This window comes from Aptenodytes patagonicus, chromosome 4, assembly GCF_965638725.1.
Source record: "Aptenodytes patagonicus chromosome 4, bAptPat1.pri.cur, whole genome shotgun sequence".
NCBI lineage: Eukaryota > Metazoa > Chordata > Aves > Sphenisciformes > Spheniscidae > Aptenodytes > Aptenodytes patagonicus.
The window spans coordinates 14,625,540-14,640,406 of record NC_134952.1 but is presented as its reverse complement, the minus strand read 5'-3'; the positions used below and the strand labels follow the sequence as shown (position 1 = coordinate 14,640,406).

Below are 14,867 nucleotides of genomic sequence, written 5' to 3'. Positions count from 1 at the left end.
TCTCTTTAGATTTATCACACTAAAGTTTCTCTCAAAAATCTTAAAATTGGTCATTTAAAAAAACCAAAACACAACAAAAAAACCCCCCTAAGATCCCACACAGTGGAAATATACCCCAAACATTAGGAACGACATCAAAACGTACATGCTTAAAGGTTAGTTTTAAGTTCCAAAAGTGAAATTCTGTGATTAGAAATAATCAGGCCTTCATCATTCTAATAAAATCTTCTGACTAAAAAAAAAAAACCCAACCAACCCAAAACCTGCCAACTATTGCTGGAGGTTGATTTAGCACTGTCAATCACTTATTTCAGTCTCAGAACAAGTAGAGCAAGGAGCAGGTATCGCTGGTCTTTTTCTTGGATTCTCCTTCCCAAAACTGAGACCAGCATGTAGCAGGGGACCTGTTTCTTTCTCTCATTTTTCAGATTTACACATGGAATAGATTTTTTTTTTTTATGCAATGCAAATGTTAACGTGAGTGACGAAGTCTTGTATTTATCACCTTTTTCTACTGTTTCTCATTGTGGTTTAGGAATCTTAGTTCTACCTACAAATGTGAAAAATGAAGCAAAAATAACTTCAGTTCATGCCATGCTGTTGAATACTGATCTCTAACTATGAACACGGGGACAGTCGGCTGGCATCCCTGTACCCTCCCCAAGCGTCCTATCTAAAGCGCTTAAGAATCCCAATTTAAAGGCAGTTACTGTATGCTAAATATTACTAAATCTATTAATTTAATTCTTTAAAAAAACAAACGTCTTCCCCACCATGTGCCATACCACCATGCCTGTTGGACAGCTACTGAAAAGAATACTCCAGATATTCCACTCTACTTGAAGAAATGTGGGAATAAGTTCCAAATCAGAAATTTGAAGTCCCTAAGTTACGCTTGCTCATGTGCGTTTGATGCACTTTTCAGGAGAGCTGAGCAGTAGATAACTCATCCTTGAGTTACACATTCTGTGTGCTTTCAGGAGGGAGAAAAAAGAACTGAGCCATTTCCTCAGTGGCCTAATTTAGGAACTCTGTTTTTACCGAAATCTCAATTCCTGAAAGAAAACATCCTTTCATTCTAATTAGTCAGACAATGGGATAGACTTGTTTACTGGGAGCATGTGAGATGCGTTCAGCATGGTAAAGAGACTCTTCTGCTAATGCTCAGCATTTAACTCGTTTCAACAATTTCAGCACCATCTTTCATTCTTAGTCTGCAATTCCCCCCCCCCTTTTTTTTTTAAATAAACTTCACAGGTGCTTAAACAAAAAACAGGTGAGGCCAAGTAGATTTCTGCAGACCTGTATAGCTATTCAAATCAGTTAGCGAGACAAGCACTGCGAACTGTTAAGAACCTTAACGTTCCAAAATCATGCCCTGACACCCCAACACAGCTGCACCTGTACCCTGGGTGAGCTCGTACGTGCTGTTGAAAGCAACACTTGGGCAAAACTGAAAGTTAAGAGAAACAAGTTGAGTTTAAAACACAACTTAAAGACATTACCTCTCTTATGTCTTCGTTGCCTTCTTTGATATTCTCTGTTGCACCCACAACTAGTTGATGGATATTGTCAATATCAGTCTCCTGTTAAAAAAAAAAATTGAGAAACAGTGATGAATTTTAGGAAAAAAACACTTCTAAGGATTTGGAGAACAAGCAGAACTCAAATATAAAACCTAGTATTATTAACATCTTCGTTTCAATGATGCAAAGGTATAGAGGCAATTAAGTTGCCATTTCTTTACCTGTGATTTTATGAGCCTGAACGGAGACCGCCAAGATCAACAGCAAGTTTCCCATTTATCTAGAATCAAATTTAATCTGTCTAATTTTTGCCAGCTCTTAGGTGCCACCATTTACAGAAAAAGATGCTATTAAATAACGCATTTAACAGGACACCAATTCTGAGGCAGAGGGATCATTCTAACACGTTACATCTTCCGTTCCCAGTACGTACTAATAAGTAGCCAACAGTAAATATCTCGATTTTGCATTTGAAAAACAAACAGAAAAATCTTTTCCATCGCATTTGTGTCAAAGATTGATTAATCTTAACGTTTACAGCTTGCATGCAACCAAGACCAAAACACCCCCAAGAAAATCTTCAAGCTGTATTTGCTGCTGTAGTATGAAATTATACTAACCTGTTGCAAGACTTTTTCAGTGAATATCTCTTGTAATCTGGAGATTTCCACCACTTTTCCTTCAATTTGTCTTGGCAAAGAACAGAAAGACTCCATTAGAAACTAGTGCAAACATTTCTTGCTCCTGCAGATTGAGATTCTCCAGCCCGGTAAGCGGGCTATTCAAAAGGCACGGCTCTTTTGTCAGCCGCCTGTTACGCAGCAGAGGCCTGTGGTTAGTGCTCTGCCAGTTCGCGGCTGGAAGACGACCAGCCCACAGTGGAGCTCTGGGAAGGGCTCCACCCGGAAGTTCCCAGCTGGCGGCCTTCACTGCGAGAGCCTTGCGTATCGTCCTTCTTTCATCTAATACAACAAAATCCACGGCGGACCCCAAGTAGTTAATTTTGACTTGTCCTTTTTATATGCTACTGTGAAGTGCGGAATTCACCTCGCCTAGTACTAATAATCCAAAAGTAAAGCTCTAGCTTGAGTTAGCCATTCAGGTTTTCTGCACAAGAAGCGGAGAGCAAACGGCACCGCTGCGCTGCCATAAGGAGAGGCAGGTCTCTGCACGGGGGTCAGTGATGGCACCTCCCCTACTGCCGTCTGTATATGCAGCGGACAATGCGGTATGAATGGAAAACTTAATTTTTAAAACTTAGATAAGTGAGATAGAACGTAAACCTTCCAAATTTGACCAGTACTATTTTGGATAGTTTGTGGGTCACTCAGAACCATTCTTTACACTGTGGGACAGCACAGTGTGTAAACTCGTACAGTTCATTTCCCGGGCACTCCTATTTCGTCCCTCCTTCTACCACACCACAATTCACGCAGCTGGGTGTCCTGCAGCAAATTGACTCTGTGTGGGTGTTGTCTGGGTTATGGGACCAGCATGCACAGCAGTCTGTCAAGTAACAGAGAATTGTACCTGACTTCATCAAAGAGATTATTCATTTCACCAACGAGTCTCTGGTTCTCCTGTTCAAACTGGAAGAAGGAGATCACACACGTGAGTTCACACGCTCAGACCCAGGGCACTTACTTCAACCCCCACCCCGATCAGCCAACTTCCACCCTTCCCTGCAAGCTATTTACAATGCGTCTCAACTGAAAAGATCTTCAAGAATTACTAATACTGGCCTAAGTGAACAATCTGAATCTGCTTATTTGTAACCAGTCACGGTAATGCTTGTCATTTTCTTCCCATAAATGAAACAAACCCCAAAGTAACTTGAAGATTTTGCTCAAGTTACTTTACAGTAAGGAAAAATATAGTCAATGAAACCATCCTTTTTTGTTATTTTAGAAATTTGAGTGGGGAAAGCTTTCAGGCTTGTGAAAGCATGTGATTCTCTTCACAACATCTCTGCATTATCATTCACATTACTCATGTACTGCCCATGGCATGAAGTTAAGAGCTTTTAGATTTTGCTACAATATGAAGTATTTTGACATCTAGTACTTCATACTTTACAAACGCATTGGCTTTAGTTATTCCAGCAGACCTCTTCCATTTAAAACTCATGAGTAATCAATGAAACATTTAAATACACTTTTAGCACTACATTTTTCAAATACAAGCATAAATAAAAGTCTATACAGGAAAATAAGGTTTGACTTTGTAGATGTACTTGACTGTCAGATCATTTGGGATTCATTACAGAACAAGTGAACACAATGATTTGCTGAAACAAAATCTGCACAGCCAAAATACAGCTGAGAAAGGTATCCCATGTGGTAGCGGAGTTTGTTGGAAACCACATCATAAGGACTGTGTTTTAGAAAGAACCTGTTAGGACATACTGAGCTGGGATTTTCAAGGTGCCTGAATGACTTCGATCCTGCAGTCTGGCAGCCAGCTCCAGATGGTTAAAAGCCCGAGGGGGACCTGCAGCGTGCCGCTCCCTGCCCCACAGCCACTCGGACCTGGGCAGTACGCTCTGGGGAGCACTGTGGCCTGCCCCAGCCAGAAGGCTCCTGCCATCAGGGACAGCAGAGCACCTGGTATCGGAAGGGTCACAGATCCCATTTTGGGGGAAGGAGGGTAAGCGTATTCAGGGTATTCTGCCAATTAATTCTACACGGCCAAAGCCTCGGTAACAACTGGAGCTTTGCGGTATGGACACAACTGACTAGATCTTTGCACTTCTCTCACAAAGCTGGGAAAGACCTGGTCTGTGCGGTTATACAGAAATAGCACACAGGATATACATTTCTACTGAAAACATTACCTGCTACGCGCCCCTGACAAACCTGGGTGATGCACACTGCAGTGTGAATACCAGAAAATGGGATTCAGAATGCAAAGAATTTGACACGGGAGCTGTGCAAGACAGCAAGCCCTGTTCTAGTTCCATTAATCTCCTTATTTTGAACTAGCCTACATAACACACTGGGATTTTGGCATAAATTCAATCACGTTACAATTTCATTAGCAGTAAAAGTGCAGCAGTCCTCTCAGCCACCTTGCAAGGTCTCATTATCCTTTTTAAGATAGAGCAGTGTGTTGGCAAAGATAAAAATGCCAACAGAGCAGCACTGCTTACAGGTCAGACCTGGTTTTCAGTCAGTGCAATAGGAATTGCTTGCTGAGCAAATGCCCAACGCTTAAGCTGGCAAGAAAAGGACGTGCTGCCCAGAGAAGAGAGTAAGTATTTGAAAACAATGATCATCTTGTGCAAAAAGCAAAAGAAGGAAGGAGGGGGAAAAAGTCTGAATCGCAGAGAATTATGGCAACAGTGAGGGTCGTGTTACATCAGTGAAAGGCAAATGGGTGTTCTGCTTTTAGAGCAGTGCTACTCAAATAGCTGAAAATGAAGCACTTAGTATTTCAAAGTAGTTTAAACAACAACGCAGTTCATCATTAAGATGCAACATGAAAATTAGTGGCTATATGACATACAGTTCATCTGACCCGTAGCTTCTTTCACAGAGCCAGTCTGTAGGAGTACGTAAATTTAACATTATTATACTGCTACGTTTGGTGACGACCTTTGGCTCACCACTGTGACCCCCACCCTGCCCCAATCATGCCACCAGCGTCCCTGTCCCAGGTCTTTTAAGATCTTCCCTTTACAGTTTAAGCAACCCCTCGCACGCATTGCTTCAGATGCTGATGTATGCAACCCTTGAAATGATCCAGAATGTTCCAGTTGAAACTTCTGCCATATCAAGTGCTTTCATAATACTAACACAGAGAAGAAATAAAGTGTGTATACTGCTTAGGGTGCAGTGAAAAAGATCTAGTGCAGCCACCGAGGAATTTGTCCTGCTCCTCTCTCTCCCCACATACAGAGTCCTAAGCAAGCGCTGCTGCTAGTCCGATTTCACAGTATGACACTTTAGCTCACTAACCACCTTTTCCACCTGAGTCTTCTGGTAGATTAGTAAACTGAATCCCACCACAGGACCAGATAGGGCTGGCTTAAGGGAGAGTGGATAGCAGGAGCCGAGCAAGACTTCTTGCTTTTCTGCGTTGCTCTGTGGCAGTGCAGAAAACGAGAAAAGGCAAGCCACCTTTCATACCCTTCACCTTCATTCCATCCTTCTCACACCCCACACCATCGCCACTGTCCCCCACACTTTGTGCTGTAACGTTTCATCTTGCTTCAGGCCCATCAGGACCTCAAAGAAATAGTACCTGATTCTCTGCCAACAGCAAATTAAATGTCAGCCTGCATGACTTAGAGGGAAATGGTTACTGTGTTAGAAATCAGAAACGTGTAGGTTTAATCTGGCAGAAGTGAGTGTGAAATGACAGGTATGTTTAAAGAAGGGTAACAGCGAATCTCATACAAAAAGGTTTAGTCTTCTGACATAGGCAATTTATGTCATGAAGAATAATGAAAAAATTGTTTTTTCTTTCTTTTAAAATATGAATTTCTTTTTGTACTAGAGGTTCACCGTCTACCTGATTGGCAAGAACAGCTTTCTCTCCTTGGTTAAAGGACTCCAAGAGTCCAAGAGCACAGACGAGGAGGAGGGCTGTCGGGCACTGTCACCTTCAATGTGGGGTAGAGGCCTCAGGGAAGGTGCCCAGCCCCACGGGTCGAGGGGGAACAGAGAGGAACATACTGCACAGCTCCCTGAAGTACCACTCTAAAGATCCAATGGTTTTGTTAAATAAAAAAGTACCAGGGTTGCAAGACATTCAAATGTCATTGTCGCTGCTGTCTGTAGTGTCTCCTTCTACAGAGCAGAGCATTTCTTAAAATATAATTGACTAATACAGTGATATTTACTTCACAGTGGCGGATGGTTAAAGGTGTTTCATCACTGGACTCCATTACGTTCACACCACTGTATGTCTCTGGTTTTAGTGGAGTCATCTCAGAACAAAGCCAAGGAACAGAGCAATGAAATAGAGCCACGAGATTTAGCACTGAGTCAACTGGTTGGTCCCTAAGTGACTAAATGGGGCCAGGAAGCCGTAATTGTTTTTCTGACTACTGTAAGGATAAGTATTTCTGGACAAATATTCAACATCAAAAATTCCCTATTTTGCTGCCTTAGAAACTGAGATGATAACTAATATAGAAGGCAAATTTTCAATAAAGAAACAGTGAATTATTTTAATCCCTTACAAATAGCACAAATCCACTTGAGAAAGTATTCTTTAAAAAGTCCCTTTGATATTTAAAACCCTCCACTGGCACGGATTGCCTTTTGAACTGCAAAATGATCTTTGCAATTTGAAATCATGGCTGAGGGACCGCTTGGTGCAGACAGCGGTAAGATATGCTAAAATAGTCAATTGAACAAAAGGTTAGAGCGCAGAACACATCGTATACCAGTGTGTCAAAGGGATTTACATGATGGGAACATAAACCAAAAACTCTAGGGATCAGTATAGCTCAATGATTTATGGCTTATTAAAGTAGCCTCTTTTATGACAGTGAAATATTCTGTTACTAAAGTATGGCATAAAGTGACAAACTGCTTAAGATATGTCTAAAAATCTAATGCATAGAAGAAATAATCACAGTTCTTTTTTATTATCCCATGAGATAAGTCATTATATGTACTGTACCTGAATTTAAGGCAAAACCAAACAAAGATAAAGTCAGGGAAAATTAGATATTTTCCACAACTCAAACAGCAGAGCCAGTTTTTTTCCCCCTCTCAATGCAACCACAAGACATCTGCTCACAATAACTATAAAAACCATTAATATACCTGTACTCAGAGTTATAAACCAAAATTTATTGTGCAAATCATACAATAGCCTGCAACCAACCATTCTGAACAATGTAAAGCGCTCTCCTGTGGGAAAAATAATGATAGAAATTGCTGCTGTAGCAATATGATAGGGCTTTAATTCATTATTTTACCCCCAGGAAGGATCATGGAACCATGATCGAGAATTGTTAAGTATTATTTGACACAACACATTCCACTTTAAAACCAACACAGCAGTTTCTACACTGTAACCTACCCTCTTCTGAGAACTGCTGGATCTTCTGAGTAACTTAAATGCAGTTAACCCAAGCTTCACAAATCAAATGTTCAAAGAGTAGAAATTAACTTCTGTGTAACAGCAAACATAATGCAGAGGAGAAATAACGAACTGTCCTTTGAGTGAATAAATTAACTAAAACTGTGAGGGTTTGCTACCTGTTTGTAAAGACCCTTTGATTCCTGCATTAAAAGCACAATGAGGTAATTAAATATTGCCAAGTTAGTATGAAGGATTTATGTGAGCAGTGAAAAAAGCAATGCACATTCAAATACTCAAATTATTTCCTAAGTTACACCTATATTTACAGCTTGGACCCAAATTTACCTGGAAATTAGCATAATGGATCCAGTTACTTTAAAGTCTGTTAGGAGTGAAATTATACAGTATCCAACTTTTACTAATAAAGGCCAACTCTTAGCTGTAAGTTTCCTCAAAAATGCACCGAAAGAGCAGTTTTGCTGCAGGATAGTCAGCACACATATCCCTAGCCTTTGTAAATTAGCTAATTATAGTGTTCATAAAATGAACACATAGACTCCTTCCAAGGCATATTGTGGAAATAACTGATGCTTGTTAATTTTCAGGAGAGGTAGAAAGCAAGCCTGTATTTCTTCACAACAGTGCCAGAAGCATAGACTCATAGTCAGTGTGAGAAGGAGCTGAGGCACGGACAGCCCTGACCACTGGTGGTCATATTGTCAGCCTGCTGCAGCGAGGTACAACAGGAGAGAGCAGCTCTGGGTGAGATCAGAACCAGAACCACAGCAAGATTCAACAGGTGATTCAGACATCCAGCTCAGAACCAGCTTTCTGCAAAACTGAGAATAAATTATAAGCAGAGAGGAGGCTGTTCTAGTGGTAACTTCCCTTTGTATGCTTTTTTCAATCCTACAAGTACTGAGAGTACATAACAAAAGTAAGTTTTAAATGCAAATTCACACATGGAAATTTAAGAATAAACTATGGCACGAAAGCAGTAATAATATTTCAGTGTATTAACATATATATAGGACTTCAAAGTCTGTTATTTTTATTTTGGTAGCATTTTGATCTTCTGCTTCTCTAAACAGACTAGTAAATTTCTCTCTCTTTTCCCACGGAGCAGACTGATAAAACTGAGATCTAAAGTTTCCAGCACAAATCATTTTTCTCGGCTTAATCATCACACTGACATCAAGGCACTGTTACATACTATACATTTTCTTGCAAACTATAGGCAGAACTGTGTAAGCTAAGAATAAGGACATATTATAGTCTGTCTGAGCTAAAAGTTTATTTAACTCTGAACATCAGTATTATTTTTATACCCCTTTTCACAGGAAGTGCAACTCCTCAAAGCACAACAGAAGTAAATCAGTGTAAAACAACCGGTAAAAGTTTAAAAAACATATAATAATAAAAAAGCATAGCACAGGAGGGCTCTGAATGGGTAAAGAATAATAATGGCTTTTTAAAAAAAAAAAAAAGTCTGTTGGTTCTCCCCTAGGAAGAGCTGTCCAAATGCCGTATAAGAAGCAGTTTAGGATTGGAGATTTAGGAGTCTAGAAATCCTTCAAAGCATGAAACTGTGAACATAAGTTTTTTCCTCTTATTTAGGCCTGGAATCACTGCCCCTCACAAGTCAATAAAGAGAACTTATTCCAGGGAAAAATGCAAATCCTCAGTGGGCAAAAATCAGCATTTTAAGATGTTTATCTTTCTTCAGTCTTGATAACAGAAATAGAACAAAACTCTCAGACTTCGGCAACTTATCTAAGTTGTGAGATATCTGGGGCCTTACTCTAAAAAGTATAAAAGGATTTCATGAAAAAGAAATGTATTTATTCCCAAAGTACCATGGCAAGGGATGTAACATGTTTAAAACCTAATTACAGCATGAGGCCTACAAAAAGCAATCCAACATTTAGTAGTCAGTTATTAGTAAGCCCTGTCAGAGCCATCACCTCTGATGCTTGTTTCCTCCTGATCCTCTGGAAGCTTACAGCAAGGGGCCTAATAATATTGTGCCTAAACACAGAAGAATGAAAATACGTAAAGAATTCTCTTCAAAAAGAAAACAGAAAACAGGAGCAAGCCTTTAGATTTCAGACTGGCACTCAAGAACAGCATGAGAGCATCAAGAGCAGCCTCTGAAGAACCTTTTCTCTTTGACAAACCATACCGTAATTATGTACAACTTACTCATCTCTGACGGGAAGAGTGATGCATATTGTGTCTGGGAACATCTCTAATCACTGCCAAGGAAGCTTCACATATTCATACTGCAGCAGCCCTTTGCCTTAGTAAAGCTCACCGTTTTGAAAACCACACATCTACTGGCTAGTTATAAATCAGTTTTTCTTTCTTTATATAAAACAAGGCAATGTGTGCTAATGTAGAGAGGTTTTCTAAGAATTTTGAGCCATGTTCAAAACAATCAATTTTAGGAATATCAAAAAGTCTAACAGATAGGTTAGTGATAGTGATCATGCTTATGTCAGAAATTTTGTAGTGTATCAGTTCAACTGTAAGCAGAATTGGATCAAACAATACATAAATGTGCTGATAACGGGGAAATGCAGAAAAGGTAAAATTCATGAGATTCTATTGTGACAGAAAGCTTGTAGCTATTCCTTCTAGTAAACCGATCTGATTTTGATAATCCAAAAAAATAAAAAGGAATAAAATGAAGTATAACTTCATAGTTATACTGAGATAGTATAACTATTTAAGGGGTGTTCTAGAAATAGTCCAAGTAAAAAACGGCCAATGCTTTATTCTTTCAGAAGTTTCATAATGCTTTTTCTGACGTTGCCTTGACTTCTATTGTTTTCTGACTAAACAAGCAATTCATAATTGTAGTTTTAAAAACAATTTTAATTTAAATTGTTGAAAAATAGTTGTTACTAATTTCATGGCTCCATGTGAGCAATTTTAAATATTAGCTGCTACCAGAAGAACCAGGAAGCCATGTGCAGAAGGTATGTCTTGTTATGGCATTATTCTGTATAAAATGAAAGCTGACAATGAATTTGGGTGAATCTGTACTTTCTTAACACATATGAATACAGCAGAAAATATAATAAAATGGACAATAAGACACAAGATACACTTACCATTTGTATTTCTTCAGGTGACAGCTCATCTTCACCTTTGCCGTCCCCCCATAATCCAAGGTTACTTTGGGCATCAGGCAGATTCCTGTCTGTGAAAGAACCACCAAACATTTGAGACAATGCAGGACACTGAGTAGTAAAGTGAAAGTAATTTTTCATCCATTTCAAAATGCTTGTGAAATTGTTATATCTCATTTGTCATTAACTGAGATTCACCCTACATTTACAGCACAAAATTACACCAATAACTTTTAACTTCTAAACTGGGTCAAAAGTCTACGCGTATGTTTAATTTTGTGAACTACGAGGAGCTGCCCTAATATATTGACAGGGAAGGATGTAAAACAACTCACAACGCACTAAGACTTGTTAGGGCACAAAATATCGGAGCACTTGTCTTTTAACAGAAGACAACACACAATTTTCAAAATGACGGTCTATATGCAAACTATTCTCTTCCAATGAGACTTGGCAGAGCCACCAGCTCCTCATTCCAAGAAGTAAAAACAGACTCTCAAAGACTTTTGAGCAAAGTTCACAGGACAAACTTGATTCCCTCACGCTGTTCAAACTGCACATTATGGTGCAAATCCTACAGCATGCTATACAAGGGGTCTTCCTGCATATAACAGGAATTGGATCCGATCCCACAAACTAACCCTTACACATCATAGCTGCTTCACTGATTTCAATAGTACTTCCCCTTTGATTAAAGCTAATCATCTGCATAAATCTTAGCAGGAGTCGGGCATAAAAGATCTTGAGCGGCTATTTCTAGGATATTCCCTTCTGGAAGATTTATTTTTAGGCTTAATTATATACTTCTGATTATAGACGAAGAAGTTAGAATGGGAAAGAAAAGAAACTATGCTACAGGATTCTACTGTTTCTGAAGCTGTTCTAGCATCAGTGTTTAAAATCCTAACGATAAGACTGCACCCTTGAGAAGGCCTCTCTTCTCTCTACTGGCTGTGACATTTTTACAAAACCCGATAGAGCAATTTGCACCACCCCACAATGGATCAACGCTGAACCTGCTTTGACTTACCAGATGCAGGTTGCAAATTAAAATACAGAAAGATTTAGTTTTTATTTTTCATAGATTTCAGACTTCCTGTTTATCCCAGTCAATTTTTTCAGGGATGTGTAAGTATTTTCATTTGTTTTGTTATAACCTTCTAAACCTAATTTTTTTCCAATTGCCTAAGCAGCAGTGATGCATCATCATTCAGATACTGACTTCTCTTGGGAAGCCTCTGAAAGGAATAGTCCTATTTATGAACAAATAGATGAAAAGGATTATAAGCAGAAATTTCCCCCTTTATCCTTCATTATAATATTTGTGAAAACTCTTGAAAAATAAATATTATAAAAGAGTATTGTTGTGTATGTCTCCTTTATAAATGTATATTTTGCTTCCCAGCAACCAAACCAGGATGTACAAACAATGACAATGCTACAAGTGAGGGATGTGGATAAGGAATATAGTAAATTAAAAAGAAAAAAAAAAAAAATCTGTTCTTTCTTACAAGTCATAAGAAGTAAAACCAAGAATATCTTTAAAGACTGTTTAGAAAGGATTCAACTCTATGTTTTCCATGGGGTATCATCAGTATTTCAAGTCTATTTCACAGAAACACAAAACTTACTTGTTTAGGTAATCAATGTATTTACATTATATCAAAATTATAATGAATTATTTACTGGATTCAAAGAAAAGAAGATAATTAGTTTATGGAGCCAAGAAATAAGATATAGTCCTATTTTATCCCAGAGGAACCAATTACTTTCAGACGCTGTCAGCACTGTTAAAAAAACAGCACCTGTATCCAATGTGATTGCTAATAAGCAAATATACTTATGGTAAGAGGTAAGTGAGAAACACATATCTCCCCAGGGTTCCTCCTGTCACTGCAGTATGTTTCTGGCTACTGGGAAAGTTGTTCTGCAGCTTTCATGGAGCTGACATGAATGCTTTTCTACAATTCATCCAGCAAAAGCCAAACTACATTTCTTTTGCAGAAAGAGACATAGTTAATGCACGACAGAGATACAAAGTAATGATCAAATCCTCTGAACCCTTTTCCATGCTGAAAGGAGACAGCTGCTAAGCTTGTGCACCAGTTGAAAAGCTACTCATTATTTACATTTATTTCCATAAACTAAATGTCAAGTTTGTAATATGCAAATAAATACTGTCAGCATATAAAAGCAATCTCCAGAAAGACTATTTTCCTACCATGAGGCATGTCCAGTATAATTGTAACGTAAACAGGTGCTTTGCCTCAGAACAAAAGTAATCACATTTTGCTTTGGTTTCTGCCAAAAAACTTGACAAAACCCAAGTTGTGCTTCAGCACGCCAAGTAGGACATTCAGCTGTTCATCCTAATGTTCAATTTAAGGACAGGACCACAAGCTGCTCTCAGAAGAACTATCTCTACAGCTGAGATATTTATGCAAGGGTCCCAGGCGCACTGATGATGGCTAATTTATAAATACAATTTATAAATTTATAAATACAAATGATCACCATTCTCTAAACCAACAACATCCTGAGGATGAGATAGTTTATTTCTAAACACGATAATTTCTCCAATTTCTTGAAAATTTGAAAAGTTACTTGGAAAAAAAAAGTTATCAAAGACTACAGATTTAAACTGAGCTTCTTGTTTCCTAGTTATCTCATTCATGCTATTCCCATGCTTTGACAACCACCTACCAGTGAAAGTCACAAGGCTGGTTTCTGTAAGCAGCAGCAACCAACACTTACACTTATGTGAGGAATCACAGGCTGTGTGCATTTACAAACTGTTTCAGGCAGATTTATTTTGATATACAAGTTTCATAGTTTTCTGAAAGACTAGTCAGCAACCCCTAATAAGTACTGCATCAGCATCACTTATGCGATGAGACCCCTACTTTCTTATAAAAAAATTAAAGCATAAACTAATAAAAGTGAAAACTGGAGTAATCAAAATTAATGTGCAAGAAACAAAGCTTCGTTTCTGTTTATTGCAGTGGTTTGCTGCGTCCAAGGCAACCAAAGAACAGCATTTTCCACAGTGTGGCACAGATTTTTGGAGCTAAAATATTATAATGACACTATGTGGTGGGAGTGCACACTTTCAGAGATTGCAGAGACATTGAGTAACAAGGAAAGAGCACAGGGCAATGAAGATACTACTACACTGCCGCTTCTCTGCTGGCACTAGCTCACAGCTGCAAAACACTGATAACGTGTTAAGGTGAAACTCATCTACGTGCCTGTGTGCTGCATCACTTAAGACATACTGTAAAAACGTAGTAAGCACTAGAAACGACACATAATCAAAACCTTTACTTCTTACAATAAATTCAGTGTCGGGGGCCGGGGTGGGGAAGCACAGTGATAGGGCTGCAGAAGTACAAACTGGTTAGAAAGATAAGCAATGCCATATCAGAAAATGAAACCGTTCGCACACTGTGAGGTAATTCAGTATTAGAGTCTTCATCCAGAAATGGAGTACCCACTTCACATGAATCCACCCTTTCTATGGCCCTAAAGTCACCAACTAGAGGAACTTTACTCTTTTAATAAAAATCACTAAAGAAACAATAACTGATTATCAGAATGCTACGGCCATCCAGTGCATTTCTTCTATCTTGATGAAATATTATCCTAATGTAATATCACATTTCATACAGTTTCTGTTTCTCTCCAAAAATAATTTTCATGCTGTAAATCACAGGGTACCTTGGACTCCTCTAGACAGCACAAGCAGGAGAACTCAAGCCAGGGAAAGCAACTCCAGAATCACAGAAACAAGGTTTCTTTTTAGGTATGCTACCTGAAATTATCTGCATAGTGGTGGTACTCTGAAAGGCACTCTGCAACGAAGTTCTGCCAGCGTACACATCCCAGGACAGACCGAAAGAGCTAAGAGAAGGGACTTGCATCCCCTGGCCTCAGAAGCAGGCCACCAAGGAATCAGAAGCAATGTTCGCAAATCCTGTCAAGAATAGCACCAGCTGAAATGACCCTGGGGCCAGAGGTACTGCTTTGGACTTCTGGCTATCTCCTGTCCACCGAAAGATGAGATACAATCCTTCCAGCAGGGAAACTCAATGCTGTGGAAAAGACCATCCCCAAAACTACTGGATCTGGCCAGCCAGTAACCTTCCCTCTATGAGCATATTCTACCTTC

The 14,867-nt window shown here is 39.1% G+C and overlaps 1 protein-coding gene across 2 annotated transcripts in view; it reads right to left on the bottom strand.

Moving 5' to 3' along the window:
- Nucleotides 1–14,867, bottom strand: part of STX18 (syntaxin 18) — a 68,895-nt gene that overhangs the window by 1,741 nt on the left and 52,287 nt on the right. For both annotated transcript variants that reach the window (XM_076335932.1, XM_076335933.1), the window contains exons 7-10: nucleotides 10,682–10,770; nucleotides 3,057–3,115; nucleotides 2,147–2,216; nucleotides 1,506–1,586 (exon numbers count right to left, since the gene is read on the bottom strand). In XM_076335932.1, the coding sequence (XP_076192047.1) occupies nucleotides 1,506–1,586; nucleotides 2,147–2,216; nucleotides 3,057–3,115; nucleotides 10,682–10,770 (299 nt within the window). The remainder of the gene's footprint in view (nucleotides 1–1,505; nucleotides 1,587–2,146; nucleotides 2,217–3,056; nucleotides 3,116–10,681; nucleotides 10,771–14,867) is intronic.